Source organism: Callorhinus ursinus, unplaced genomic scaffold (assembly GCF_003265705.2).
Source record: "Callorhinus ursinus isolate GAN/ISIS: 27379988/994484 unplaced genomic scaffold, GSC_fseal_2.0 scaffold47, whole genome shotgun sequence".
NCBI classification, from domain to species: Eukaryota; Metazoa; Chordata; class Mammalia; order Carnivora; family Otariidae; genus Callorhinus; species Callorhinus ursinus.
This window is the reverse complement of record NW_027397109.1, coordinates 6,730,618-6,758,336: the sequence shown is the minus strand read 5'-3', so window position 1 is coordinate 6,758,336 and position 27,719 is coordinate 6,730,618. Positions and strand designations below refer to the sequence as shown.

The 27,719-nt window shown below is 46.2% G+C and overlaps 1 protein-coding gene across 2 annotated transcripts in view; it reads left to right on the top strand.

Moving 5' to 3' along the window:
* Positions 1-27,719, top strand: part of PCSK6 (proprotein convertase subtilisin/kexin type 6) — a 185,610-nt gene that overhangs the window by 139,383 nt on the left and 18,508 nt on the right. Inside the window, exons 14-16 of one of the 2 annotated variants that reach the window (XM_073882508.1) lie at positions 21,136-21,315; positions 21,483-21,521; positions 27,039-27,141. In XM_073882508.1, the coding sequence (XP_073738609.1) occupies positions 21,136-21,315; positions 21,483-21,521; positions 27,039-27,141 (322 nt within the window). The remainder of the gene's footprint in view (positions 1-21,135; positions 21,316-21,482; positions 21,522-27,038; positions 27,142-27,719) is intronic. The other variant, XM_073882509.1, reaches the window with a different exon arrangement.

Here is a 27,719-nt window from a genome sequence, read left to right as displayed (position 1 = left end):
GGCATCAAACTGTGTGTGTGTGTGTAAATGGAATGGAGTGGGTATCGTGTGTGTGTATATATGTACATTCAGGTATGTATGTATGCGTGAATGTATTGTGTGTCTGGTGTGGGTGTAAGTGGGTACATATATGAGTGTGTGTGTGTGTGTGTGTGTGTGTGTATTTGCTTGTTTTTAAAGGACCCGCATACCATAGAGGTTCAGCTCTGGGACCAGCCTGCTCATCAGATCTATATTCTGCCACTTGCCCGCTGTGGCCCCGGACAGGTCATTGCCATTCTCTGAATCTCGGTTCCTGGGCTGTTGGAAGGATTAAATTTAGAAGTCCGGGCCAAGTGCTTGGTGTTATATTATTAACATGACTCCTCATGGCAATCTTATTATGAGTGTTTTGATCCTCATTTTGTGGGAGAGGAAGCTAGTTCCAAGCTACACAGAAGACCTTGACCGAGCTCACGCAGCCACAAGGGCAGAGCCTGGACTCAGTGACCACAGGCAGCCTTTAGTTAATGTTTCTCTTTTTAGCCCTGTGGCCAGTGGTTTTCCTATATCTGGGCGTTAGGATATTTTTGGTTGTTTGTTTTATTTTAAGTGTCCTAATTTTAAAGATCAAATCAAATATTGAAGTCTAACAGGTGCCTTGTACTAGGAATATCTGCTGTGTGCTATGGGCATGACTTCTAGAAAGGGTTTCTGCTGAGAGGCTGCTTCACCTGGACTGAGAGTCAAGCGAGCATGATTGCGGGCACAGCCCTTTATTTTTTTTTTGACCCACCAGAGCACTTGAAACACAATAGGCACTTAGAATAGATGGTTATTGATTTTTAAAGGGTTTTCCTCTGTACTGTGTTTCAAGCTTCAATATCATTGAGATAGCCATTTTTCACAAGTCTACCATTTATTTTTCTTTTAAAGATTTTATTTATTTACTTGAGATAGAACAAGAGCGAGAGAGCGAGAGAGAAGGGGAGAGAGCATAGAGGGAGATGGAAAAGCCAACCCCCCTCGGAGCAGAGAGCCCAACTCGGGGCTCGATCCCAGGACACCAAGATCATGACCTGAGCCAAAGGCAGCTGCTTAACTGACTAAGCCATCCAGGCGCCCTACAAGTCTACCATTTAAAGACAATCTCAATCAATATTACCATAAAATGAAGGAGATGGGAGGAACCTAACTGAATGAATATAAAGCTCATCTGGAAGAATGAGTACAGAGAATCACAAGAGAACTTCCCCCAAAATTAAATGCAGGTATTCAAATGTACAGTTGACCCTTGAACAACACAGGGTTAGGGGTGCCAACCCATGGCACAGTCGAAAATCCACATGTAACTTCTGAGTCGCAGGGCACCTGCGTGGCTCAGTCAGTTAAGCATCTGACTTGGGTTCAGCTCAGGTCATGATCTCAGGGTTGTGGGATCAAGCCCCACATCGGGCTCTGCAGTCAGTGGGGAGTCTGCTTGAGATCCTCTCCCTCTGCCCCTCCCCTGCTCTCTCTCTCTCTCAGATAAATAAATCTTAAAAAAAAACACAAAAAACTTCTGACTCCCCAGAAACTTAACTACAAATAGCCTACTGTTGACCATAAGCCCTACTGATAACATAAACAACACATATTTTATGTATGTATTATACACTATATTCTTACAGTAAAGTAGCTTGAGGAAAGACAATGTCATTAAGAATAGCCTGGTGATGGGTATTAAAGAGGGCACATACTGCATGGAGCACTGGGTGTTATATGCAAACAATGAATCATGGAACATTACATCAAAAACTAATGATGTAATGTATGGTGATTAACATAACATAATAAAAAAATAAAATAAATAAAAATAAATTTAAAAAAAGAATATCATAAGGAAGGGCTCCTGAGTGGCTCAGTCGGTTAAGCGTCTGCCTTCGGCTCAGGACATGATCCCAGGGTCCTGGGATCCAGGCCCGCATGGGACTCCCTGCTCAGTGGGGAGTCTGCTTCTCCCTCTGCCTCTGCCTGCCACTCCTCCTGCTTGTGCTCTTATGCTATCTCTCTCTGTCAAATAAATAAATTTTAAAAATCTTAAAAAATATATCATAAGGAAAAGAAAATACTTTTACAGTACTGTATTTATCAAAAAAAATCCATGTGTAAGTGGACCCATGCAGTCCAAACCCATGTTGTTCACAGCTCAACTGCATTTTTAGACTAAAATAATTAAAACAGTATGACCCTGGTGCTGGTATAGACAGATAAATCAGGGGGAACAGAAAAGAGAGTCCACAAGTGGACCCACAGAGAAACACTACATATAGCATTTCAAATTGGAGACTAAAGAATGAGGTATTGAATAAAAGCTCTCAACAATTGGCTAACCTTTTGGAGAAGAGAGCATTATTTTGGTAGATTTATACACATAAAATTAGAAACTTCTGCTTGGCAAAAAATACCATAAAATTAAAATTAGAAAAATATTTATGAAATATTTTGGATGAACTCGAGTAATCCACAGATGGTCTCTTTCACTTCCCTCAAGCCTGATGGTTGCTAATTTTTTCTGTAAAGGGCCAGATAGTAAATATATTAGGCTTTCTGACAAGCATTCAGCTCTTCCATTATAATATGAAAACCGCCATAGAAAGTATGTAAATGAATGCATATGCTGTTTCAACATCACTATACAAAATCAGGTGGTGGGTCCATGGTCATTGTTGCTTTATGCTCTAGCCTATTTACAAATTGCAGTTGAATGGAGTACTCTGTTACCTTGTAATTAAGAGGCCTGTTTATTTGGGTGTTATTTGAGGCCTGTCATCCCTTCCCCATTTACCCACCCATGGACCACCATTGTCCTATGTGCACTCCAGGGGACGTGTGTGTGTGTGTGTGTGTGTGTGTGTGTGTGTGTGTGTGTGCGCGCGCGTGTACAGTATTATAAATTTTGCTGATACAAGGGTATGCGTAGCACACAGTTTGCAAACAATAATAAAATACACTGTTCACATTGTAAATTACATATAGCCCATTGATTCTGAGAGAATGCATTCATTGATTTTTGCCAAACTCTTGTATGTATAACCAATCTGTGGTTGCAATTGATGAACAACTGTCCTTTGGCATAAATATAAGTTAGAGGGCGCCTGGGTGGCTCAGTTGTTGGGCGTCTGCCTTTGGCTCAGGTCATGATCCCAGGGTCCTGGAATCGAGTCCCGCATCGGGCTCCCTGCTCCGCGGGGAGCCTGTTTCTCCCTCTGCTTCTCTCTCTGTCTCTCATGAATAAATAAATAAAATCTTTTAAAAATAAATAAATAAATAAATAAATAAATATAAGTTAGAACTTGTTTGTCGGTGACGTGGCAACCTTATTGCTAAATTGGATGATAGTTTTCAAACACTGGAAAAATATTGCCTCAATTTTTTAATGCTGTCGCCAATGTAATGGCTGGCTACAGATATAATGCACTTTTTTTTTTTAAAAGATTTTATTTACTTATTTGACAGAGAGAGACACAGCGAGAGAGGAAACACAAGCAGGGGAAGTGGGAGAGGGAGAAGCAGGCTTCACGCAGAGCAGGGAGCCCGACGCGGGGCTCCATCCCAGGACCCTGGGATCATGAACTGAGCCGAAGGCAGACGCTTAAGGACTGAGCCACCCAGGCGCCCCTGTAATGCACTTTTAAGTTTAATTCCTCCTCCATCACTTTCTTAAGTCTAGAAAATCAGCAGTAAATCAAGCCCTGTTTTGTAGTGTTTATCAATTTCCACGTGTAAATGCTCCCAGCATGGCTGATTCCAAGCCTCCAATGGGATGTCAGAGATACAAAGTAGCCATCTGTAGATAGTATTTCTACTGTATAAGTAGAATAAATGTAAGTAATCCTCAAAGCATGGATAATGACAAAATCCAGTAAAATGATTAGGAAGTGATGATTTTTGAGTATTTGTTATCTTTATTTTCAATATAATGTATTAAGTATAAGTTTATATCATTTAGGTTTTTTAAAATTTTTTTTTAAAAGATTTTATTTATTTGTCAGAGAGAGTGAGAGTACAAGCAGGGGGAGTGGCAGGCTCCCTGCTGAGCAAGGAGCCCGCTGTGGGACTCCATCCCAGAACCCTGGGGTCATGACCTGAGCCGAAGGCAGACACTTAACCGACTGAGCCACGCAAGTGTCCCATATTTTTAATAATGGCTATATTTATCAATCAGTTCACAAAGTTCCTGAAAATGTTGACAGTCGTACATCAATGCAAACCCGCCCTAGCACACCACTGCTTATTGGGAATCATATAGGTAAAGGACTATCTTTTGGAATGGGTATCTTTAAGGGAGATGCATTTAGTGTATGACCAAGGCTCAGACCCTATAATGTGCTCTGTCCCCCAACCCCTCGTTATCCCAACAGAGTCAGCCCATCTCTGAGTAGAGCCTCGGTCCCTCCCTCAGGACTAGACATCACAATCAGGGGCTCTCATTTCCTTGGTTTATTTCTTCTCAAGACCCACTCAGAAGGATAAAGGTCTAATTGCCATTGGTTTAACTGCTTATTTAACAAATCAAACTGTTTTTCTGCCTAAATGTTTCTAATCAGTAAACCGTTATCGTCTGAATTCTCAATATGCTAAAAAGTCACTTTTCCAAGACAGGGAGTTAAAAAACAATATTTGGTATAAAAAAAATTGCAATACCCAGGCAGACACCTTCTTTATCTCTAGCATCTCAACTCCCATAGTCAGATGAAAGCAGACAAAGCTTTATACTATCATAGCCTTTATATATGAAGAGTACTTACAAATCACTAAGAAATATGCTGAGCACCCCAGTAGAAAAATCAGCAAAGAGCCTAAAAAGGCCATTTATAAAGAAAAAATACAAATAACCAGTGAACAAAAAATATTCAGTCTTTGTAGTAATCAAAGAAAATATAAATTAAAACACGGGAGGGTAAATATTGTGATAGCAAGCCAACAAGCAGAAGTTCCAGAGATTGTGAAACAAATACCAGAATGTCCGTGGTATGCTGCACTTGGGATCACGGTGTAATTTGGTGAAAAGAACATGAAATGTAGAAGTAGTAAGGCCTGAGACCCAAAACTAGCTCTACCAGCTACTAGCTGGGGGACCTTGTGAGTAATAATAATTCTCTCACAGTCAGGTTGTGAGCACCTGATGGGAGTGAACTTTTCTAGGACAACCTGGCATATAGTGGGTTGTCATGGAAACTCAGGTCCCTCACCCCCTCACCCCCTGCCCCCATTCGCTTGCTAGAAGCATATGTTCTTAAAGCAGTTTTTTTTTTTTTTTAAGATTCTATTTATTTATTTGACAGAGAGACGCAGCGAGAGAGGGAACACAAGCAGGGGGAGTGGGAGAGGGAGAAGCAGGCTTCCTGCGGAGCAGGGAGCCCAACGCGGGGCTCTGTCCCAGGACCCCAGGAACAGGACCTGAGCCGAAGGCAGACGCCTAACGACTGAGCCACCCAGGCGCCCCTAGAAGCTTATGTCCTAACCATAGTCTTTAGGAACTGGTCCATTTGCCCTCTGGGGAAGTTCTGGCCTAGAGGTAACTGGCAGAGACCAGTCTCAGTGCCTTTGAGGAAGATTAAACTGGCTCTGCCTTTCTGAAGAACCCAGGAACTGGGAAACAACAGAATCCAGGATTGCTGTGCTCAGGGCAAGCTGGCTCACCATCCAGTCAACAGACTAAATGGAAAACTCTTTCAAGCCTTGAACTGAGCAGGTACATGTCTATTCTGTCTTCTTCTTAAGCAATGTTTCTTTCCCAACCAGAGAAACCAAAGCTTGCTAACCAACAGCTTGCTTTTGAAACTGCTGTGAGGAGATCCTACCCCACCAACAGACTGGCTTTTCAGTGGCCTTTGTGTGTGTGCGCGGGTGCGTTCCCCTGGGGCCGGAGCCATTTACGAAGTTCTCACACATCTTGGCTTTCTTTGGAGCTCAGCCCGGTTACACCTGACTCCACCTGCTTGCTTCTGTGGAATCCCATCTTTGCTTCTCTCCTTAGCACAAATGTGAAAGTTGAAGCTGGGGCGAGATCAAAGAAGTTTAGGAAGAATTTTGGTGCATTTGCCAAAACCTGCAGAGTACACTATAGGGGCACAGAGAAGCCATGAAGATCAAGCCCGAACCACAGTCCACTAGTTGACTTGACCGTGACCCTGTGGGTGGCGGGAGGAAGACCAGGCTGCCACCTAAACTGGAGTCGGGGCACAGGATTCAGGTGTGGGGACCTGTTTGGGGTGAGCCCAGAGCAGGGTGTCTGGCAGGTGTGGTCTGAGTTCCAACGAGGCCACTTGCTGGCTTGGTCCCAGAACCTCTCTCGGTCCCCATTACTGCACATGTGTGACGGGAATTATAGTACTTATGAATACTCTAGAATTATTGCTTCCTGGGCCTGGATGAGATTCAAATGTAGGAAGATTTTATATGAGAAAAATACTTCCGGAGGATTTTTTAAAGGTTTGGATCAGGGACGCCTGGGTGGCTCAGTTGGTTAAGCATCTGCCTTCAGTTCCGGTCATGATCCCAGGGTCCTGGGATCGAGTTCCGCATTAGGCTCCTTGCTCGGCGAGGAGCCTCCCTCTCCCTCTGCCTGCCGCTCCTCCCCTGCTTGTCTCTCTCACTCTCTCTGACAAATAAATAAATAAAATATTTATTTAAAAAAATGAAGTTCGGAGTTCGGCCATAGTGCCTGAAATAGTAAAAGCACCAACACATACTTCTCGGTGATAAGCCATCTTGGAACCTATATGTGCGTCTCAGGTGCTCAGTTTTGCAAGTCTGCCTTTTCCTCTTCTCTAGTATCTCACAAAGGTGCTATGCTCGCTTGAATGGAAGACCAAAGAAAGCCTAGGGGAAAAGTTTCTTTTCTTTTCAAATACTGCTCATGCTAGTTCATGCCTGCTACCTCCAAGCACATGTAATGATTGCATTTTACCCCATAACACACTGATGTGCCTCTCCAGAATGGCTCAGCCCCTGCGCCCTTGGGCCTGGCCTCTTGCCCAGTGGAGAGGCCTGGCCCCCAACTTATCTCCTCAGTGCCCCCAGGTGAAGGCTGGGCTAGGGCACAGTTGTTCCCACACAGTTAGGAGCTGCAGTGGCCCCAGGGGGTCAGGTCCTTCTCAGCAGGACTTGGGGAAGCCATGCTGCTCCCCAGCATCCAGCTGCCTGGAGGGGTGCAGGGGGCATACCGGAAGTGCTCAGGAGGTTTGCCCAAGGAGAGACAGGAGATAAGCTCCTGCCCTTCCCCTACAGTCCCACAAAGCCTCTGTGGGAGACGTCCCCTGGCCAAGAGCCCTGCTGTTTGGTTATGAAGGCTGAGCCAGCTTGGTGTTCCTGTGGTCCCAGCCTTTGCCCTTTCCCCTGGCTCCCATTGCCCTGGGTCCTACCTCCCAAAAAAGCCTCAGCCCTCAGCCCCTAGGCTTGGCCTCAGACTCCCGTTTTCAAGGGAACCTAGGCTAAATAAAGCCCATTTTCAGGTAGCAACCCAAACATGAGTTTTAGTAATCTGTAGGAAATAGTGGAGAGGGAGAGATGATCAAAAGGATCGTATTTAGAACGGGTGCAATGTGATTCCTGTGTTGGCAGACAGACAGAGTTTGCCTTTGGGGTGCAGTGCTAAGGCTTTTGTCTCGCCCCGCCCCCGGTGCTCAGCCCTTGGAGCGAGGTCGAGGAGGATTTGTTGAGTGACTGAATGTGCGTGCATCCGTGAACCTTGTTTAAATCAAGAGCTCGTATAATTTTAATCAGCTCTGTTTTCGGCTGTGCACACTCAGTAAAACATTTAATAATCGGTTAAAAGTGGAAGAAATTAGTCTCTCTTGTGTGACTGGGTTCCCTCCCTTTTTCTTTTAATCATAAAAAGCTCCATGGTTTTCTGACTTCCTTTCAGTTAGCTTTTTCATGCATTTCTTTTTTCCTAAGAGCAGAGCTGTTCTCACTTTATTGTTATTTTACTGACTTCTCTTTACTTGACATCTGTTTTGAGCTCATCTCTGTTGGTGGGATGAGTTGAAATTTTGCAATCTGTGATCAATGGCTCAATCTCTCTTGTATTGGCAGCTAGAAAGGAAGTCAGATTGAAATCAGGAGCCTCCTGTGCTGGCTTTCAAGTTTGTCACTGAGCTCTCTGGTTTCTGGAAAGTGCAGTTAGAGTATCACTCCTGCTTCTCTTGAAGCAGAAGCCGAGAGCTCAGTACGGTTTTCAAAAGGTCAGCATACGCACAGCTATCCCAAAGTCTCACTTCTAACCCCTTTTGCTTTGATAGGACTCAGTATTTCAGTTGGTCTTTTTGCCTCCCTTCTACTAGTTCAAGGGACCGCAAAGAGTGGCACCATTCCCCAGGTGTCCTAGTTCAAGGAAAAAAGAAGTATCAATTCCTGCTTAGCTGGTGAGGGCCCAACCCCACTGCTGTGGTGCGTGGTTGTGAACCATGGCATTTGCCAGTCGGTTCTGTGTCTCCCGATGGTGAACATAACAGAAAGAGGAAGTTTTTCTTTAATATTTCACTGTTGCAGATAAAATTCTAAATGTGGCTGAAAATGAAAAATAAAATGATGAAGAGAAAAGAAAGAGCTCTCCTGAAACCCCTTTTTTGGGTTTGTTTGTTTGTTTACTTATTTAACAGAGAGAGACAGTGAGAGAGGGAACACAAGCAGGGGGAGTGGGAGAGGGAGAAGCAGGCTTCCTGCTGAGCAGGGAGCCCGATGCGGGGCTGGATCTCAGGACCTCGGGATCACAACCTGAGCCGAAGGCAGACGCTTAACGACTGAGCCACCCAGGCGCCCTTAAGTGTATTTAATTTTTAAACATTTGACTTTATTCCTTTTTTTCAGAAACATGTCATGTTCAAAAATATATCTATGTTTCTACTTGGTCTTTTTTTTCCCCCTGACATTTTACATAGTTCTAACCGTGCTGCCTTCATAACTCTGTATTTCTTTTTATTACTTGCATATCAAGCACTTTTTTAATGTCATTATATATCCTTTGTAAGCAGCATTTTATATTTTTTTTAATAAAACTTCAAGTAGAAATGCCAAAATTTATTTAAGCCATACATCTATTGTTGGATGTGTAAGCTGTTTCCCATTTTTTTGCTATTGTAAATAGACAGCAGAGTACAGAAAGCTTTCTCCTAAATTTAAAATTATTTCCTGGGGATCATTCACCAGAAGTAAATCACTGGGACAAATAAGAGATGGAAGCATATCTACTTTTTGATGCATATTACTAATGATTTGCTTTTCAAAATAATTGAACCAATTTACAGTCTCACCAGGCACACGCACTGGTCAGCTCTAGAGAAAATCAAGGATATCTTCCTTTAATTTGCACTGTGATGATTACTAATGAGGATGAATACCTTTTCCAAATGTTTGTGTACAAAGTGTGTTTTTTCTTTGGAAAATTGCCATTTCTGTTTTGTCCCAAGAGGTCTCAGTGCTGTCGTTACTAAGCTGAGAAGTACTCCAGGTAAAAATACGGATGTAATAATAACCCAGGATTTGTCATAGTTCCTATAAATATTTTTTCTGCTATGCTATTTGACCTTTAATTTTTTACAGATAATCTTAAAATTTTCCTCCAGAGTTTTGATAGTTCTTTTTTTTTTCATTCCCAGTTTGTTTAGGATTTGATTTTCTCCATAATGTTTGAATTTTTTAGTATAAGGTAAATATTTTTTTTCTAAATTACTAACAAGTTACCCCAAGTCAAAGACAGAATTGAAGTATTAAAAGATGTTCTAGAATCCTACCTCTGGCCATAGGAAGACTAAGCGTCTTGCCTGCCCACAGAGAGAATTTTAAATGCTGATTGAAATGTTGACAGTCAGAGAGGTCAATGGAGTAATAATGATGGTGGCTTGTGCCTTAGGGTATTTGCTGGATCTGGGGAGCCTACCCAGAGAGTTTTATAGCACCTGCAGAAAGCTGGGACCTCAGAGGCACAGAAAATTAAGGAAAAAAAAAAAAAAAGAAGAAGAAGAAGAAGAAACCAATGAGAACACACAAAACAAGTCCAACTCTCAGTAGTTTCAATCAAGGTAAATAGTCCATTGGCTTCACTTTAGAAGACAAAAATTGTCGTAGTAGATTTTTTAAAAAAATGTATTTGCTGTTGTGTTGGGTGTGTCTCTCATGCCCACCAGCCCCATTCTCAATTCTCCTCCACTCCACCCTATCATCGGAGGCTGGCCTCATCACAGACTCTTTGCCTGTGGCTTACCGATGAGTTCAGCCAGGGGAAACTCCACAGGAGAATGGAGGGAGGGAGGAGATATTTATTTATGAGGTTTTATTTTGTTTTGTTTTGTTTCCCTCTAGCTGCCCCCAGCAGCCAGCATCCCTCAGGGTCTCAACCCAGCCCTCCTGATGCTAGTAGAATATAGTATACCTAAGGGCTTAACACACCTTCTGTTACTGGCCCCAAAGAACTTCACTTTCCAAAGTTGCGGCTTTGTTTTGCTCTGCTCACACCTTTGTAAATAGCCTCTTTATCAAAACCTCTGTGGATTATCCCAGTTTAATTATGCTGTCTGCTTCCTGCTGGGACTGACCCATAGAACTCTAAAGAATGGCATCTAAAACAGAAAACACACACACAAAACCCAGAAAAGTTAAAAACTAAAGCAGATGGGAAAAGACATACCAAGCAAATACCAACCAAAAGAAAGCTGGTATAGTTTTATTAGGAGCAGACAAGCAGAAATGTCAGGACAATAGGCATCATTAGAACTAAAGAGTATTATTACACCTTGATAGAAGATTTGGTTCAATTCTAACATGGCCTCAAAATGTAGAAAGCAAAAAGCTGTTAAAACTACAAAAAGAAAAAAACCAACTCACACACAAGGTAGGAGATTTAATATGCCTCAAATATATTTGATGAGTAAAACAGCGACAGTCAGTAAGAATGCAGGATTCGAACATCGCAACTGACAAGTTAGTTCTAATGGGCCTGTTGGAGCACTGTACCCAGCAACAGAAGAATACAATTTCTTTTCAAGTGTAAACGGAATATTTATGAAAATCGGCCACACAGTGGGCTATTTGGCAAGCTTCAGCATATTTCTAAGGATTGGTAGCATATAAACGCTGTCCTCTAACATTACACTTAAGTTAAAAATAAAAAGATAAGTAGGAAAAGCCCATACACTTGGAAATTGAAAAACGCTTCTAAATAACTCATGTGTCTAAGGAAAAAGGCTATAATTTAAATTAGAAAATATGTAAAACTACATGATGATAAAAATAGCACATATGCAAACAAGTGGGATGCCAGTGTGGAGTAGTGGAGAGAGAGAAATTTGATGTGGTTTTGGAACGTAGGTGAGGATTGGTGGGGTGAGGTCCAGAGCCAACGACCAAGAAAGAATTCTTGAGACGTCTTTGGTGCAAAATGCTGGTTTTATTAAGGCACCCGGACAGGACCCCTGGGCAGAAAGAGCTGGGGCATCAGGGTTATGAGGGGTGGCTGATTATATACTTGGGAGTTGGTGGAGATAAGGAAAAGGGAGGTTTCAAAAGGATTTTCATATGTTAAAGAAGACTCTGCATGTTATCTGGAGCCCTTGCCCTTTTGTCAAATTCAGGTTGTTTTTCCCTCTAGCAAGGCATTAACATTAAGATAGTTGGGAGCTTCCTGGAGGAATGTCACACCTGTCCCACCCAGGAGTGGGGGATGGGGGGAGGTTGCAGGGTGTCAGCTTGTGCTTGGTCTTCAGCTTGCCTTCTCTCTCATCAATTTTATGGCCCTAACCGTATGTATTAGGAAGGAGGAAAGCCTGGAAATGAATGTGCTAAGCATCCAACTTAAGATGATAGAGAAAGACCAACATCAATGCAAAGAAAGCAGAAAGAAGGAAATGTTTTTAAGAGCAGAAATTAATAAAATAGAAAGCAAAGATATGGAAGAGAGAATCAGGAAAACCATAAATTGGTTCTTTGAGGAAACGGATAAAATTGATAAGCCTCTAGGAAGATCAATCAAGGGGAAAAAATGAGAATATATCATTTTAGGAATGAAAATTACTATTATTACACATCCTGTATACATTAAAGTTACTGTAAGAGGGTATTATAAACAACTTCGTGACCAAAAAAAAAAAAAGGAAGGAAGAAAGAAAAAGAAATTTTAAGTGAAAGAGGCAAATTCCAAGAAAAAATACAACTTGGTAAAATTGACACAAGAAAAAAAAACATTAAAATTATCCTCAGAAATTGTTTCTATAATTTAAAAAGAAGGTCAAGGCTGGATCGATGAACTGGCAAATTCCACTAAACACTCAAATGGAAGAAATAACATCAATATTCCATAAATTCTTTCACACAGTAGAAAAAATGGAAACAGTCCCCAGTAGTTGAATGAAGCCTGTGTATCCTTGGTGCCAAATCCTAGCAGCACAAATGGAGAATTTTCAGCCAGTCTCACTCAAGAACATGACTACAAAAATTCCAAGTTCAGTGTTAAGCAAAATTCAACAGTATTAAAAAGGTTTCTCTTTGGGGCACCTGGGTGTCTCGGTTGAGTGTCTGACCCTTGGTTTCAGATCAGGGTCATGAGATCAAGTCCCGTGTCGGACTCTTGCTGAACGTGGGTAGAGTCAGTAAGATTCTGTCTCCCTCTCTCTCCCTTCCGCCCCTTAAAAAAAAAAAGTTTCTCTTTTCCTGCCTTTTTTTGGGGGGGGGAATTAAATCATTTTGAATATTATATTTTATTTCCTTTATTGAACTTTTAGCCATATTTGTGTGGTTACTGTAAAGATTACAGTATGTATCCTTAATACATTACCGTTTACTTAGAATTACTATTACATGGCTTCTCACTTGATAGAATTACTGTCACACTTCACACAAATGTAAGAGCCTAATGACAGTGTCTTTCTATCCCCCCAACCTTATGCTATGATTATGTCATATATTTTACCTCTGTATATATTACCAACTCCATTTTATAGTGATATTTTTGCTTTAAGCAGTCTTTGTCTTTTAAAGAAAGAAAGAGAAGGAAAAAAGCTACTCTTTTTTGTGTATCCATGTATTTCCATTTCTGGTGCTCATTATTCTTTTCTATAGATCCAGTTTTTTATCATTTTCCTTCTGGCTGAAGAATTTCCTTTATCATTTCTTTTTTTTTTTTTTTTGAAAGATTTTATTTATTTATTTAACAGAGAGAGACACAGCGAGAGCAGGAACACAAGCAGGGGGAGTGGGAGAGGGAGAAGCAGGTCTCCCGCTAAGCAGGGAGCCCGATGTGGGACTCGATCCCAGGACCCTGGGATCATGACCTGAGCCGAAGGCAGACGCTTAACGACTGAGCCACCCAGGTGGCCCTCCTTTATCATTTCTTATCATGTTGGCCTGCTGGCCATGAGTTGGCTCAGGTTGGATTTACTTCAAAATGTCTTTATTTCAACCAATTTGATTTGTTTGTTTTTAAAAGTGTATAATTGTTCATTTGTTGACACACTGACTTTGACTCTGGTTTGGGGAAATCCTTGTGATATTTCCATGACTCCACTCAGTCTTGAATGGAATTTTCACTGGATATGGAATTCTGTGTTGGCAGTATTTTTTTTTATTTTTTAAAAGATTTTATGTATTTATGTATTAGAGAGAGAGAACGGGGGAGGGGTAGAGGAAGAGGAGAGAGAATCTCAAGCAGGCGGATCCTAACCCTGGGGCTCAATCTCATGACCCTGAGACCGTGACCTGAGCAGAAATCAAGAGTCAGAGGCTCAATGCAGGTTTCCCTGGGTTGGCAGTATTTTTTAAATTTCAGATTTCAGGGGCATCTGGGTGGCTTAGTCAGTTAATCATCGGCCTTTGGCTCAGGTCATGATCCCGGAAAAATATATCAGATTTCAGCGCTGTAAAGATAATACATTTTCCTCTGACCTCCATTGTTCTGAGGAGAAGTGTTTACATTTACTATGTAAGCCTTGTTTACATCTGAGCCACCTTATATACTATGACAACATTTCTTTTCTCATATTGTATAAGCTCGCAAGTGTGCCATATATAAAATGAATGAACAAACAAAAAGTATGTTTCCATATTCCAGCACACAGAGCTTCCAATCAGCTTTTGAGTACCTTACTACTGAATAAGATAAAACCCCCTTGAGGACCACCAGACATTTGAGGAAATTATCCAGTGTTAAAGCAGAAATAAACCCTAACAGAGAAGAAACTTGGAGAGGAAAAGGCAAGTCAGGCAGCAAAAGAAAACTTTAGAAAAACTATAATTGGTTGTATAAAATAGAAAAATTTAGTTATTCCTCCCCTGCATAGGGAAAACTCCAGTTATTTCCTACTGAGTTTTCCTCCTGTGTGTATCCTTTACTGTTCATACAGAACATTTCACTTCTGACACTTCTAGTCGCCAGGTTTGTGGGTTTCTCCCCCCACAACAAGAAATTCTTAGTCATACCCATCGGGTGACCTACAACTTAATTCAGTTCTGCCACCATCTACCCAGAGATAGCGTCAGATCCCACAGCTTAAGGGCTCAGTCCCATAAGACTGCCCTCCACGCCTACACACTCACATACATTTCAGATACCAGCAGCAAGTTCAGGTTTTCACTGGTGCTTTTGACCCCCTAGTCATAGATTGGTGTTCTAAAGAACTCCTCTTGGGAGTCAGTTGATTTGCTAGGACAGCTCACAAAACTCTTGGAAGCACTTACTTAGCCTCAACCAGTTTATTTTATTTTTTTTTAAGATTTTATTTATTTGACAGAGACACAGCAAGAGAGGGAACACAAGCAGGGGGAGTGGGAGAGGGAGAAGCAGGCTTCCCGTGGAGCAGGGAGCCCAATGCAGGACTCAATCCCAGGACCCTGGGATCATGACCTGAGCCGAAGGCAGCTGCTTAAGGACTGAGCCACCCAGGCACCCCAACTCAACCAGTTTATTAAAGGAAATGATAAAGGATACAGATGAATAGATGAAGAGATACATAGGGAGGGTGAGGTCTGGGAGGGTCCCCAGAGCAGGAGCTTCTGTCCCTGCAGAGTTGGGGTGTGTCACGCTCCTGGTGTGGATGTGTTTGCCCACCTAGAAGCTCCCCAAACCACATACTATTGGGATTTTAAGGAGGCTTCCTCATGTAGGCATGATCAGTTACTGACTTTATTTTTAGCCCCTCTCTAGAGAAGTAGGGGACAGGGCTGAAAATTCCAAGCTTCTAATCATAGCTTGGTCTTTTTGGTGACCAGCCCCCATCCAGGAGCCCACCCAGAGTCACCTCCATAGAACAAAGGATGCTTAGGAATTTACAAGGATTTTAGGAGTCCTGAGTCAGGGACAGGGTCAAAGACAAATATTATAACAAGAGAAGCTCCTATTGCTCTTCTCAATTAGGAAATGACAAGAGTCTCAGGAGCTCTGTGCCAAGAACTGGAGCAGAGACCAATATATAAATTCTATTATCTCATAGGTGTCCTCAGGGAAGACAAGAGAAAATATCTCATCTATAAAACAAGAACAGGTTTCTGCATTTTGAGAAAATTGAACATTGGGAGAACCAGATCAATGCCTTGAAAATTTTAAACATGAGGCAAAAATTAGAAAGTCAATAGACAGGTTAGAAGACCTGAGGAAATCTCCCACAACATGAAATGGGAGTGGGGTGGGGGAGAAGACATCGAATACCCAGTAAGAAATGGTGTTAACAGAGTGTTGGCGATATGGGGGAGGACGTGAGTATATGAGGGATGGTGTGAGAGTGGGGCTTCTCCATGTCCTACGTAGGTTGTCATTGGATGGTGTCTAAAATTGAGAAACCAGGACATAGCATGTGAAAATTTAATCAAGCTCAAAGTGTGAAAAGGTGATGTAAAGGACTTCTGTCTTTGGTCTAAACTGTGTAGCATTACTTGACTTGGCAAACTGTTGATTCATGACTTTGAAAAAAGTAAAAAATGTTAAAAAGGTGGTATTTGAGCATTTCCTATCTCACCTTATTGGTGCCATTGAGGAAAATGCTCTTTTCTGCATTGCCATACAGGACGCCAATTGTTCTTCGCCAAATGTAGATTTGTTTCTACCCTTCACCTAAATGAAGGCTGGAGCTTGGATTCTTAGATCCTTTTCCTGGTCCTGAAAATATCATCTTGAGTGGTTTTTATGACTACAAGATCATAGAGAAGGTTCTCCCATCTCCCTGTCTTACATTGGGCTCTGAGGGTGAGCACGCACAGGTGTGCATGTGTGTGCACACGCGCGTGCACACGGGGGCCCCACACATGTGTACACTCGTCCTTTCCAGATCATTTCCTATATTCCTTTATTTTCCTCCATCTTTGTTGCCATAATGTGGACCTAAAGTGCATTTTTAATTATGTGTTAAATTTATTGAGTAAATATTGGGGTTTCTCTCCATGTGTGTATAATACACGTGTGTGTGTGTGTGTTGTGTGTATTTCATATAATAGCTTTATTGCAATATAGTGAAATATAATCCACATACCATAAAATCCCCCCTTTAAAGTGTTTTTGTATATTTTTATAAACAGGGAGGTGAGCCTTTTTTATTCCTTCCACCAAGACCTCTTCATTAAAGCTTGCAAACTTTGTAAGTCAGGTTCCCTGGCCCTCACAAGGAAAAAACTTCCACTGGGGGGGTGAGACTGAAAAGTATTTCTTGATTTTTTTTTTTTTTAGACCTCTTTCTTTACTACGTTTTGACTAAAGAGAATTGCTCCCTGTATGTTTTCGATATCAGGGTGGGGGGAGGATTAATACATTCTTTATTGTTAATAACTTCTTATGGCCAAAGAAAACACAAGAATTTGAAAGTATTAGCTCAGAGTCCTTAGCCTAACAAAACCTTGCCCCCACTTCTACCCTCTTTTGTCTCCAATTGTAAATTCCCCTCTCAAGGATTCCTAATGCTTGATTCAAAATGCCGGGCAAAGAAAAGCTTCATGACTGCTGGTACTTTCCTATTGGCAAATCCAACCCTAGTCTCCCTTAATGCTGGTTCTTCCTTTGAATAATAGGAATAATCCTGTTTGTTCATTACCAATTCAACCCTTCGAGGGGAAACGCTGCACTGAAGATAGTGAATGATGATAAAGCCATTTATTGGCATTAGCCGGGATTACCGTCCGCCTGTCACACCATTATTGTTGCCTGGGCTTTGCTGGTGACATCTGGAGGCAGAGTCCTGGCAGTACCCGCCCCAAGTGGTTAATAAGCAGGTGGATTTTGTCATTCTTTCTTCTACAGTCTCAGGAATCTGATGGAAAGAAAAAAAAGAATTTGGATTTGAATGTCTTTGAAGACCCCCCCCCCCCCCGCCTCCTGGAAATTAAGGAATTAATGGTACTGGTTGGGGTTTTATCAGGGCAAACTTGAGCAGGCATGCCGAGTATCTTGAATAGTAAATAATACGTTCTGGTTAAATGCTTTGACCAAAGCAGGCCGACATTTTTAAATCCTCCTGCCTCTGCAGGGCAGTTCCTTTGAGGGTGGACCCAGTCTCTGGTCGGGCATAGCTCGCCCCTTCGCCGCCCCCCACCCCCGCCGCAGATATGTTCTCCTTCTACTCTTCCATGGTTTTCTATACCCATGTGTGTCATCTCCCCAAATTGAGGGCAGACGCTGGGGATGGTGAGCATAGAGGGAGTCAGCACTGGGACCTAGTCACACACTGGGACCTCTTTCTACCTCCCTGGATCCCTTCCCTCCTCATGTGACCAAGATTGTAACACTGTTTGTAATTGCAAACTGGAAACAACCGAAATGCCCATCATTTGGGGACTGTTAAGTAAATGACTCAGGATCTCTCTGATGCAGTGATGGGAAGGTCACCAAGATGCATGGTTAATGGAAAAAGCAAGGAGCGGAAGGTTCTACCAGATGTGTTAATAAAGGGGACAGGGCAGAATATATGCTCATATTTGCTTGGCTCAGTCAGTTAAGCGACTGCCTTCAGCTCAGGTCATGATCCCAGGGTCCTGGGATGGAGCCCTACATCGGGCTCCCTGCTCAGCAGGGAGCCTGCTTCTCGCTCTGCCTGCCGCCCCCCTGCTTGTGTGCGCTCCTTCTCTCTCTCTGACAAATAAATAAAATATTAAAAAAAATGAATAAGATGCCTCTGGAAGGGTACATAAGAAACAAGTAATGGGGTCGCCTGTGGTAAGAGAGATAGTGGCCAGGGGACGGGGCTGGAGGGAGACTCCGCCGTATTCCCTTTTATACGTTTGGATTTTGAGCTATTCGTATTTATTACTTGTTCAGAAACATCAACCAAAAGCTCTGAGTACCACAGTTTTTTAAATGTTTTTTCTTTGACTATACAACCACTTTTTTTCATTAAACTAAATTTCTTCTTAAATTATATATGCTGAAGCTTAAAAAAAAAAAAAATCAAACAGTCCCCAAGAGAATACAGTAAAAATGAAGTCTCTTTTCTGTTCCTGAACCCTAGCCTCCCCCCAAGGCAGTTCCTACTGCTGGTTTCTTGAAACTCTTTTTGTGTTTTGCCTTTCAGTTTTATTGAGCTATGACTGACACCCAGCAGTGTACAAGTTTATTGTTTTATAATAATATTTTATTATTTATTGTTTTATTATAATGACCTGATTTGCCTATATTGTGAAATAGTTACACACTTATAGAAACAATACATTTGGTTAATATCCATCCTCTCATATAGATGCACACTCACAAGGAAAAAAAAATGTGATTTTTTTTAAAACTTTTTTAAAAGATTTTATTTATTTATTTGAGAGAGAGAATGAGATAGAGAGAGAGAGAGAGCATGAGGGGGGAGGGTCCGAGGGAGAAGCAGACTCCCTGCCGAGCAGGGAGCCCGATGCGGGACTTGATCCCTGGACTCCAGGATCATGACCTGAGCCGAAGGCAGTCGCTTAACCCACTGAGCCACCCAGGCACCCAAAAAATGTGATTTTTTTTTTCCCTTGTGATGAGAACTTTTAGGATCTACTGTCTTGGTTTCTTGGAATTCCTTCCACTCTCCCTCCCCCTGCTGGGTGCGTGCTGATCCTGAGCTCAGAGTGGCCTCTCTTGTTTGTCCTACCAAAGATATATCTGAAAATGCGAATCTAATTTTAGTGGCAACACCCTTGGTGGGTGTTTTTGGAGACACGATATAGGGTGGAAACAGATCTGGCCTCAAATGACAGCTTACAGACCCTTGCTCCCTACCGTGTGGTCCCCATGCTCCCCCCTTAATCAATTCCTTGCCCTGCAGTTAACGTGCCCAGCTCCTGTGTGGTTTGGAAATCTGGCTCTAATTTGGTCTTTGGAGGTTGAGAACAGATGATAATTCATAACCGGGGACTGTGTTTTCTGCACCTGCACCCGTGCCAAGTACTTCTCATGGTGCCATCAGCTGTGTGGCCTGTTGTTGGGAACGCGTTAGAGGAATGGCCATGGAGCGTCTAGAAGAACCAGGCCCTTTGGAAGTCCTTGGTGTCCTAGGAAGTAGCTCAGGAATGTGTTTGCAAATTGAAGGACCTGCATCCTCCAGCCCTGGCCAGGCCTGGAGAGACCCATGTGGATGCAGGGCCTGACTTGGCATAGCTTGAGGGCTGCAGGCTTTAGGGGCCTGGGACCTCAGTTGGGTAGGGTGTGGCTGTGTGCCCCATGGTATAACTGGATCAACATCCCACACCACTAGAACAGCACCCAAGTGTGGCCTGGTACGTGCAGACCAGTTCTGCCTCTGGCCTCCACGTAGCACCTTGGACAGGATGGATTACAGCACATAGGCTTCTGGAGTCTGTGGGCAAGCAGGAGCCTCCTGTTCTAAGATTTCGGGAGAGTAAGATATTCCTGGAATTCAAACAAAAGATCAAGTTATACCAGCAGAGCCGCCCATGTTGAAAAACAGTGTATAGACAGATATCTAAGGACAGATGGCCTGCCATGCAGAGCCAAGAAGGGGAGTAATAAGAGCAGAAGTGACAATAAAAACACACATCAATAGCGAAGAATCGGAGCACTCATGTCCCTCACCTAAAGCATTCTGATGGCCAAGAACCCCAGTGATAGAGAATGAAGAGGAAAACAGAGATTTGTCTCTGTCTGACACAGCGATGGAGCTGCCAAAGCCACTGTCCCCAGCTTGGGTTCCGGTGGCCGGTCACGAGGGTTCCTCAAAGTGGCTTGCAGCTGGATGACTGTGTTGGGCTGGAGCCACGCTGAGTCCATGAGCATGAGCAGTATGTCCCCTGCTGGTCACACCGGACCTCGGCCCCTCATTTTCACAAGAAGGACAGCAGTAACCTCCTCTACGTGATCTCACAGCTCTGACCACCCAGGGACACAAGAGTAAAGCAGGGAAGGCCAGACCTGTGGCCTGCACCTGGGCTGGCCCCCATGCCTGTCTAACTTGGCTTCTGATGCGTTTTTTTTTAACATCGCGGATTTCACGGGCAAATTGCAGTTGAGGTTTCTCACTTCTCTTTACGCCCGGGGAAGAGCTAGCAACACGGGCCATCATTCCCACACGGAGGTGGACGGTCGGGTGGGGTCCCTGCCTTCCCCCTTCTCCATACCCTGCCCTGCGCATGGCTGGATATGCTCCATGTAGCCTGTCCTCCCCATGCCTCTCCCCTCCCCCCACATAGTCTGGCGTTTGTGACATTCGTACTGCCATTTCTGAGGACATCCTCCCTACACCCAGCCTCTGGGGACATTTGGGTTTGCATTACTACTGTCACCCCATCACACTTCCCTGCTCACCTGGGCCAGCTACACAGGAAGGAACCCAAGGCCAATCTTCCTGTGGTCCGGGGTGAGGGCTCCTAATAGCAGGACTCCTTGGTGTAACCCAGCTGTCCCGTTTGGAAGCAGATGGGGCAAGGCTCAGGGCCAGGCCCCAGATCTGCTCTCTGGATATTCCAAGAAGGAGAGGAGGCCAGTCAAGGGAGCTGCAGTGAGACCGGGGGACAGGGAACATGGCCCGGGCAGGCGCGGTGCATCCCTGGTCCTCAGGTGACTAGGAAGGGAGGTGGTGGGTGCGGAGCCCTGCAGTGGGAGCCCTGCACCTCGCACTTCTGTGAGGGAGGGAGGGAGGCGTTGGGCCAGGCACCTCAAGAGCTTTCTGGGGGAGGTTTCATGGCTGTCCAGTGAGTCTGGGCTTGGGTACCTTTCAGGGAAATTGAAAGAATGGAGCCTCATCTTGTACGGCACCGCCGAGCACCCTTACAACACCTTCAGCTCCCATCAGTCACGCTCTCGGATGCTGGAGCTCTCAGCCCCCATGCTGGAGCCACCCAAGGCTGCTCTATCACCACCCCAGACCGAGGTTCCTGAGGACGAAGAGGACTACACAGGTAATGAACTTGTAGCCAGAGGAGATGGCCAGGCCAGCCTGAGTTTTGGTTTTCCACTGCGGCTCTTAAAATGTGGGACCGTTCCTGGCAAAAGTTGGGGATTATGACAGTGGGTCTTCCTTCTTTCCTGGAGGTTGTAATAATGATGGTAATTTGCACTCACACAGCTCCTTCCACCCACGGCTCTCCTAATATTTTACAGACCAGTAAGTATACTTCAAACCAGTAAGTATTCTCCAACCTTCCCAGGCTGGGAAACAGAAGGTTCTATATGCCCAACCAGAACTGGGACTTGCCCCCTGGCTAATGAGCCTCCTCCTGAGGCCCTGTCTTATCCTCAAAATCTCTCGTCTCATGTCTCAGGCTCCCGACCCTCTCAAGTCCATCCACTTTGGGTCCCTACAGCCAGAAGGTGGGAAGGATGTGGGTCCTAATGGACCCGGAAGGGTTGGGTTGAATGAACATAGCCAGGAAAGGAGTGAGCAGTGGAGGTCTTGACCTCCCTTGAAGGCTGGGATGATGGCCCAGGAGAAGGTCTCAGGACCTTACGTCAGTAGATACCAATGTCACCACAAACAGGTTAAGCATCTCACAGGAAATAAAGATGCCTTGTGGGAACCCCTCTTCTCCATTGTCGGCAGTGGGCCCCTGGCTCTAGACCTCCAACCCCCTTCCTGGAGACAGCAGCCTGGGGAAGAAGGGCTTCAGACATTTCCAGCCACTGGGCCGGGCACAGTTGTGATTTGCATGTTAGGTCCCTTTCCCTCTGAACCATCCCATGGTGATTTGTGAGAAACCGAGTGTTTCTGGTTGGGCATATTTCCCTGAGCAAAATATTACAGCTGCTTGATAAATGATGGGTGATATCTAAGGATATTGATGTTTTGAGTTATCTAATAGCTTCTGAAAAAAGAAAAGTAACAAAACAGAGAATTCCACCGATACATATCGAGCATAAATTATAGTTGATTCAATTTTAAATTTCTTCTCCCTTTAAAGTGGAGCACTGAATTATGGATGGACTAATCTGCTCTGTTTCCCCCTGTGATTTATAAGTGGTGGCAAGATTCAGTAATTATTAATAAAGGTCTGATTTTTTTTTTTCTTCTTAAAATCTGCTACTGACTCTAATCTTACACTATCCTGGAATCTCACAAATAGACTGCCCTGCAAGCCAAGTGACTTAGTCTTGCCCAAGCCCAGCCTAGATGGACAGAGGGTGTCTCCGTGGGAAGAAGATGTGTTCCTGACTCTCAGGGAAGGTCCCTACAGTCTTGGGGCAAGTGGGACGGGCAGGCCTGTCCCAGCAGGAAGAGCCAGAGACAGGGAAAGAGCGGGAGAGGGGTGAGGTCAGGAGGGTGCTGTGGTGTGGAGGGCGGTGGGCGAGAAGTCGGGGGGAGGAGAGAAGAAGGAGAAGGGCGAGGGGGGCGTGGGAGAGGAGGAGGGAGCATCCATGTTAGATACCGCGGTCAAGGGCTTGTGGGATGGGGCTGCTCGTCCATAGCTCTTACAGAAGCTCAGTCACAGATAGCCTCAGTACCGAAGCTCAGGGAAAGAGAGGGTGATTTTGAAGTGGTCCCATGATTATTAGCTTTCTGCAGGTTTAGCAGAGGTAGGGCAGGTTGAAGCAGGGGTTTGCAGGGGTGGTCGCATGGGGGAGAAGGTTCTCAAGAATTCGGAGAGCTGGCCACGGACACAGAGGTGCATGGGGATGATGAGCACAGCCTGGTGGTACCCCACCGAGGGCCTGTGCATCGCGAAGGGGTAGGGGAGTCTGACGGAGCAGTGGTCCCAGGAGACAGCAACAGGGGGCGCTAGACAGCACTGCACTGGGGGCAGAGATGGGGGGGGCCAGCGCTCCTGAGGACAAGAGGTAAAGGGGAGGAGAGGAGCAAGGGGCAGAGGCAGAGTCCAGCCTCCCAGACTCCCGTGTGAGGTGTCTGGGGCCTCACCAGAGCGAGCAGGAGAACCGTCCTGGGAAAGGGCGGCCATAATGCAGACAGACCACGGTCAAATTCTCAGCCAGCATTGCCCCTGGGAACGGGGACAGAGGAGGTGGCCACAGGTTATGTCCCCAGGGCCATGGCAAGTGGAAATCCACGGTAGTGGTGGAGTCTGTGGTTCCTGAGGTCAACGAAGGTGTGGAAATCCAACTGAGGGGGTAGGGCTGGGAGATTGGGAGGCTGGGGGGTCCGGCAGGAAGGTAGGGCAGTAGCCGCGTGGCTGGGTAAGGTGCCCGGGAAACATGAGTGGCTGAGGTGCTGAAGATGGAGAGCCTGTGGTGATGGCCTGCCTGCTGGACACGAGCTGGAGGCCGCTGGAGAGCACCAGGCGTGGCAGCGAGTGAGGCCACCCCAGTGACCCACCTCAGATGCTTGGTTGAAGAGCCCCACCCCAGAGGCGGATTCAGCACGTCTGGGGGTGCTCGGAGACTGTGCTAGGTGATTCCAGGTAGTGGAGCTGGGTTGCTAGGATGGTGGCAGGCCCCGGGGAGGTGCTCAGGCTGCTCCAGGAGAGCGGCCTCGAGGGAAGAACTGAAGGTCATGAAGATGAAGGGAAGCCCAGGCTTCAGGAAGGGAGGGTGCGTGGGCTAAGGACGGCTCGGGACAGTGTAGTCAGGACTGAGGGGAGCCAGGAGCCCCCAAAGCCTTGGCCCGGACACGTTCCAGGGCAGCTCAGTGGACACAGGGGAGTTGATACGCAGGACGTGTGCCATGTCCAGTGCAGGACTGTGTCGGGTGACAGACTTAGGGCCCATCAGCGCCCACCTGGCAGAGCCGAGGCCCGGGTCCCAGGCTGTCAGGAGGGAAGACCAGACCTGCAGTGAAAGGGGTCTGTTAGTCTCGTCCACACTCCTGTCTGCGGTCAGCCACCTCTGTCCCTGCATTCCGCCTCATGTCCAGTGGTTTGCCAGTGAGGTTCTAGCATGCTTTTCCCGGACAACATGAATGGCAGGGGAAAGATGGAGATGAGCAGGTCCTCCTGTTCCTCCAGATACTGGTCTAAGCACCACCTGATGGCGGAGGCCTCCTGGAACTCCCAGGTTGCTTTCTAACATTTGTTTGTGGGGCTTTTTGACTCCTGGATTTTCTTCACAAAAGATTTAAGGTAGAGATTCCAAATGAGCCTGTGTCATTCTAACACCCCGTAGATGGGAGTCTGCGGCTAGTCAGTGCATGAATCACACTCCCCTTGTATCTGGAGCTTTGGGAATACATGCTCACCCAGGGAATGCGCTACAGCATTCTGGAAAAAAAACACGTGCGATCATAGGAGTGATGGAGTGAGTGGGATTAAGACAGCCAGCCAAGTAGACTGAATCCAAGAACACTTCCTTGAGAGGTGAATCTTGATACTGGGCTTTTTGAGACAACTCAAGTCGACAGCCATACTAGAGGGTGCTTATCGATATGCATCCAAGCGTCCTGCCTTGAGCAGTGTCTTACCAAGCTGTTCACTGGGGGCTGCACATGGCCGGCTAGCTAGACGCCTGGTTGGGTTTTGCTGCCTTCACTGTTGGGTGGACCCCATCCTTGCACGGGGCTCCCTTCGGGTTATTAACTAACCTCTCTACCACAGAGAGGCCCTGGGAGGGAGCAAGAGGGTGAAGTCCAGTCCACACAGTATGAACCAGACCTTTCCCAAGGCTATCCCTCTCTTGGGACATCGTAGAACATTCTGTTTGTGGATGTTTCCCAATTGCCACCCACTCTTCTTTCATCCATTCTCTCACCCGTGAGCCACTCAGCAAATGTTTATTGGGTACCTGCCCTATGCCAAACGCCTTTCTAGGTGCTGGGAATATAGCAATAAACACCCTAGTCCAGATCCCGCCTCCTGCAGCTCCTGTCTCCCATGCCAGGAAAGAGTGGGGAAATTGTCCTCTCTCCTCCCTGTCCCCCCCAAAATTTCCTTAAGACTGAAGAAATTGTTTACTTTATCAAACAACACAGACCTGCTGCTTCTCTTGGATTTCTGGGGGAGAGATCACTACGGAAGGCAGTGGTCCTTAAGGTGATGTATCCTCGGGGCCACTGCAGGAGGGGCTGGGTGGGAAGGTCAGAGCCCAGTAGTCCAACTTCTCTGTGTCTTCAGTGCAGTGGGTCACTAAAAACAATGTGGCAGGCAGCAAGGCTTTCTGAGGCTGTCCCCCATAGATGGTCGGAATAAGGCAGACAGGAATCAAATCAAATGAGAACTGACTGCAAAACAGCCCAACAGTCTGGAGCTGGGGAAGGGGGTGGGGGTGAGGGGAGGCTCAGTGATAAGCTTTGGGCCCGTCAGGCCCAGTGCTAGAACTCAGACTGGAGGCACGGACTCCAGAGCCCTCCCCAGCCCAGCCCAGCCCAGCCCAGCATGCTCGCAGGGACGAACGCAGCCTTGAAAGGGGTTCACAGTGGGACCCACAATGAAAACTCTGGAAATATCAACAACAGTAAACCTTCGGGGAGGGAAGCAAAATAAACCGGGTCTAACACTAGGAAGGTCTGCAGGCCCTTTAAGGACGAATGAAGAGGGCTTTGTGCACCTCAGCAAAGACCCATTGTGGGCAGCAGAGAATGGGGACTTTTGTCTCTGCCTACATCCCCATGAAATGCTGGTGGCCAGCAAATCACCTCTTCTTGGCTTCTGAACTCGCTCCCCACCCCTTCCAACAACTCGAACCTTACAGAAGGCTTTTTTCTTCTAAAGACTCAAAAGCCTTCATAATACCCCGCTGGGCTACCCCCCCCTCCCCGCCCAACATGGGGAGGTTTTCTGGAGCCATTGCCCAGAGCGGGAGAAACAGGGTCAGGGATAAGGCAGGCGGAGTGTCCCACCACAGTACTTGTTCTTCTTCGGCACGCTGTGGTCACGTTCTTGAGGCCAGGTGAACGGGACACCTGTGGACCTGCCGCACCCGGGCCTGAGGGCACCAGACATTTCCTGATGGGCTCATCCGTGTGGCACCCTCCCGCAGGGCAGCCCCGCAAGAATGAGGCTTGCTGGAGGCCACTGAGCTCCCCACATTTCTCTCCACCGCAGGCCCCAGAGTCAGAATGTGGGGATTGCGGGGGACTTGGGGGAGGATGGGGTGGCCCACAGCAGAGGCTGAGAGGGAGGGAAGCCACAAAGGTTTGCAGAAAAGGGCCCATCCCGTCCCCACTGAGGGACAGCCGCACCCTGTGGTGCTGAGCTTGCAAATCCATCCCGTTTCCCCCCACTGCACGTAGAGAATCCTCTTCTCCACCTTTTCTGCTTAATTCCTGTCAGACCATCACTGCCTGGCAGCAGCTTCCCTCATGCCTTTGACACCCCATACTGCGTTGCTTTGTCCTTCATGCTGGGAATCAGGAGCGATGGCCAGTCCCGGGATCATGACCCCCCGATGCAGGGCAATGCCCTGAGGAAGGGTGTTCCCGGCCTCTCTCCTGCCATCGCACGCTGCTCATCTCGTGCATCTGGGTCCCCACCTACCTTGGGCTCTTTCCCTCTTCCTCGGGTTGCCATCTGAGTCATCAGACCCTCTGACACTGGAGCCCGGGGCCAGGCTCAGCTCTCAGCCGTAGCCAAATTGCCGTGGGGGCGGACGCTCCGTCCAGCCCCGGCAGCCCCACCACCACTCTCTCGGGAAGCTTCTCCGGCCCCTCCTAGGCTGTGATGCCCTGACTCAGGCTCTTAGGGGACTGAATTGGGTTGACAAAGCATCTCTATGGGTGAAAGGAAATGCTTGTTTCTTTAAGGTCTGTGCCATCCGGAGTGTGGTGACAAGGGCTGTGATGGCCCCAAAGCAGACCAGTGCTTGAACTGTGTCCACTTCAGCTTGGGGAGCGTGAAGACCAGCAGGTAATGGGCTGGGGCTTCCGATCGCGTGTCCTGGAGCCCCTCAGAGTGCCACCAAGGTGACCTGTTTCTGGCTGTGTCCTTAGCACCCCCGCAGCCTGGTGCCCTACTTATGAAGTCATGTCATACCCACCCCAAAAGGAAATTCTACTGAGATTAACTACTTTGGAATTGTATAAGTTTTAGTAACTTCTTGTGCTCATCACACAAGTAATTCACGCCCATGACAGAGAAATCGGAGGTGCTGTCTGTGTTCCTAAACTGTCTTCTAGCCATTTTGTTAAACAGAAATGGGTCAGACTGAGTAGGCCAACGCTGACTGCTTGGGAACTAGAGACAAATGTCATTTTAGAGGCCAGTGCTGTTCTAAAAGCCCCACGGGCCAGGCCTGGGGAGCTCCCACCCCCGAATGTCCAGTCAGCCATGCAGCCACGCAGGGCTACGGGCGTGACCCTCGTGGGGTCCCCGAGCTCGCAGACACAGCCACACTCACCCTGAGCCGTGCAAAGGCAGAGTCAGCGTGCTTGCTGCCTTTACTCACTGCCCACGAGACTACCTCCCCAAGGGCACCAAGCGGTGAG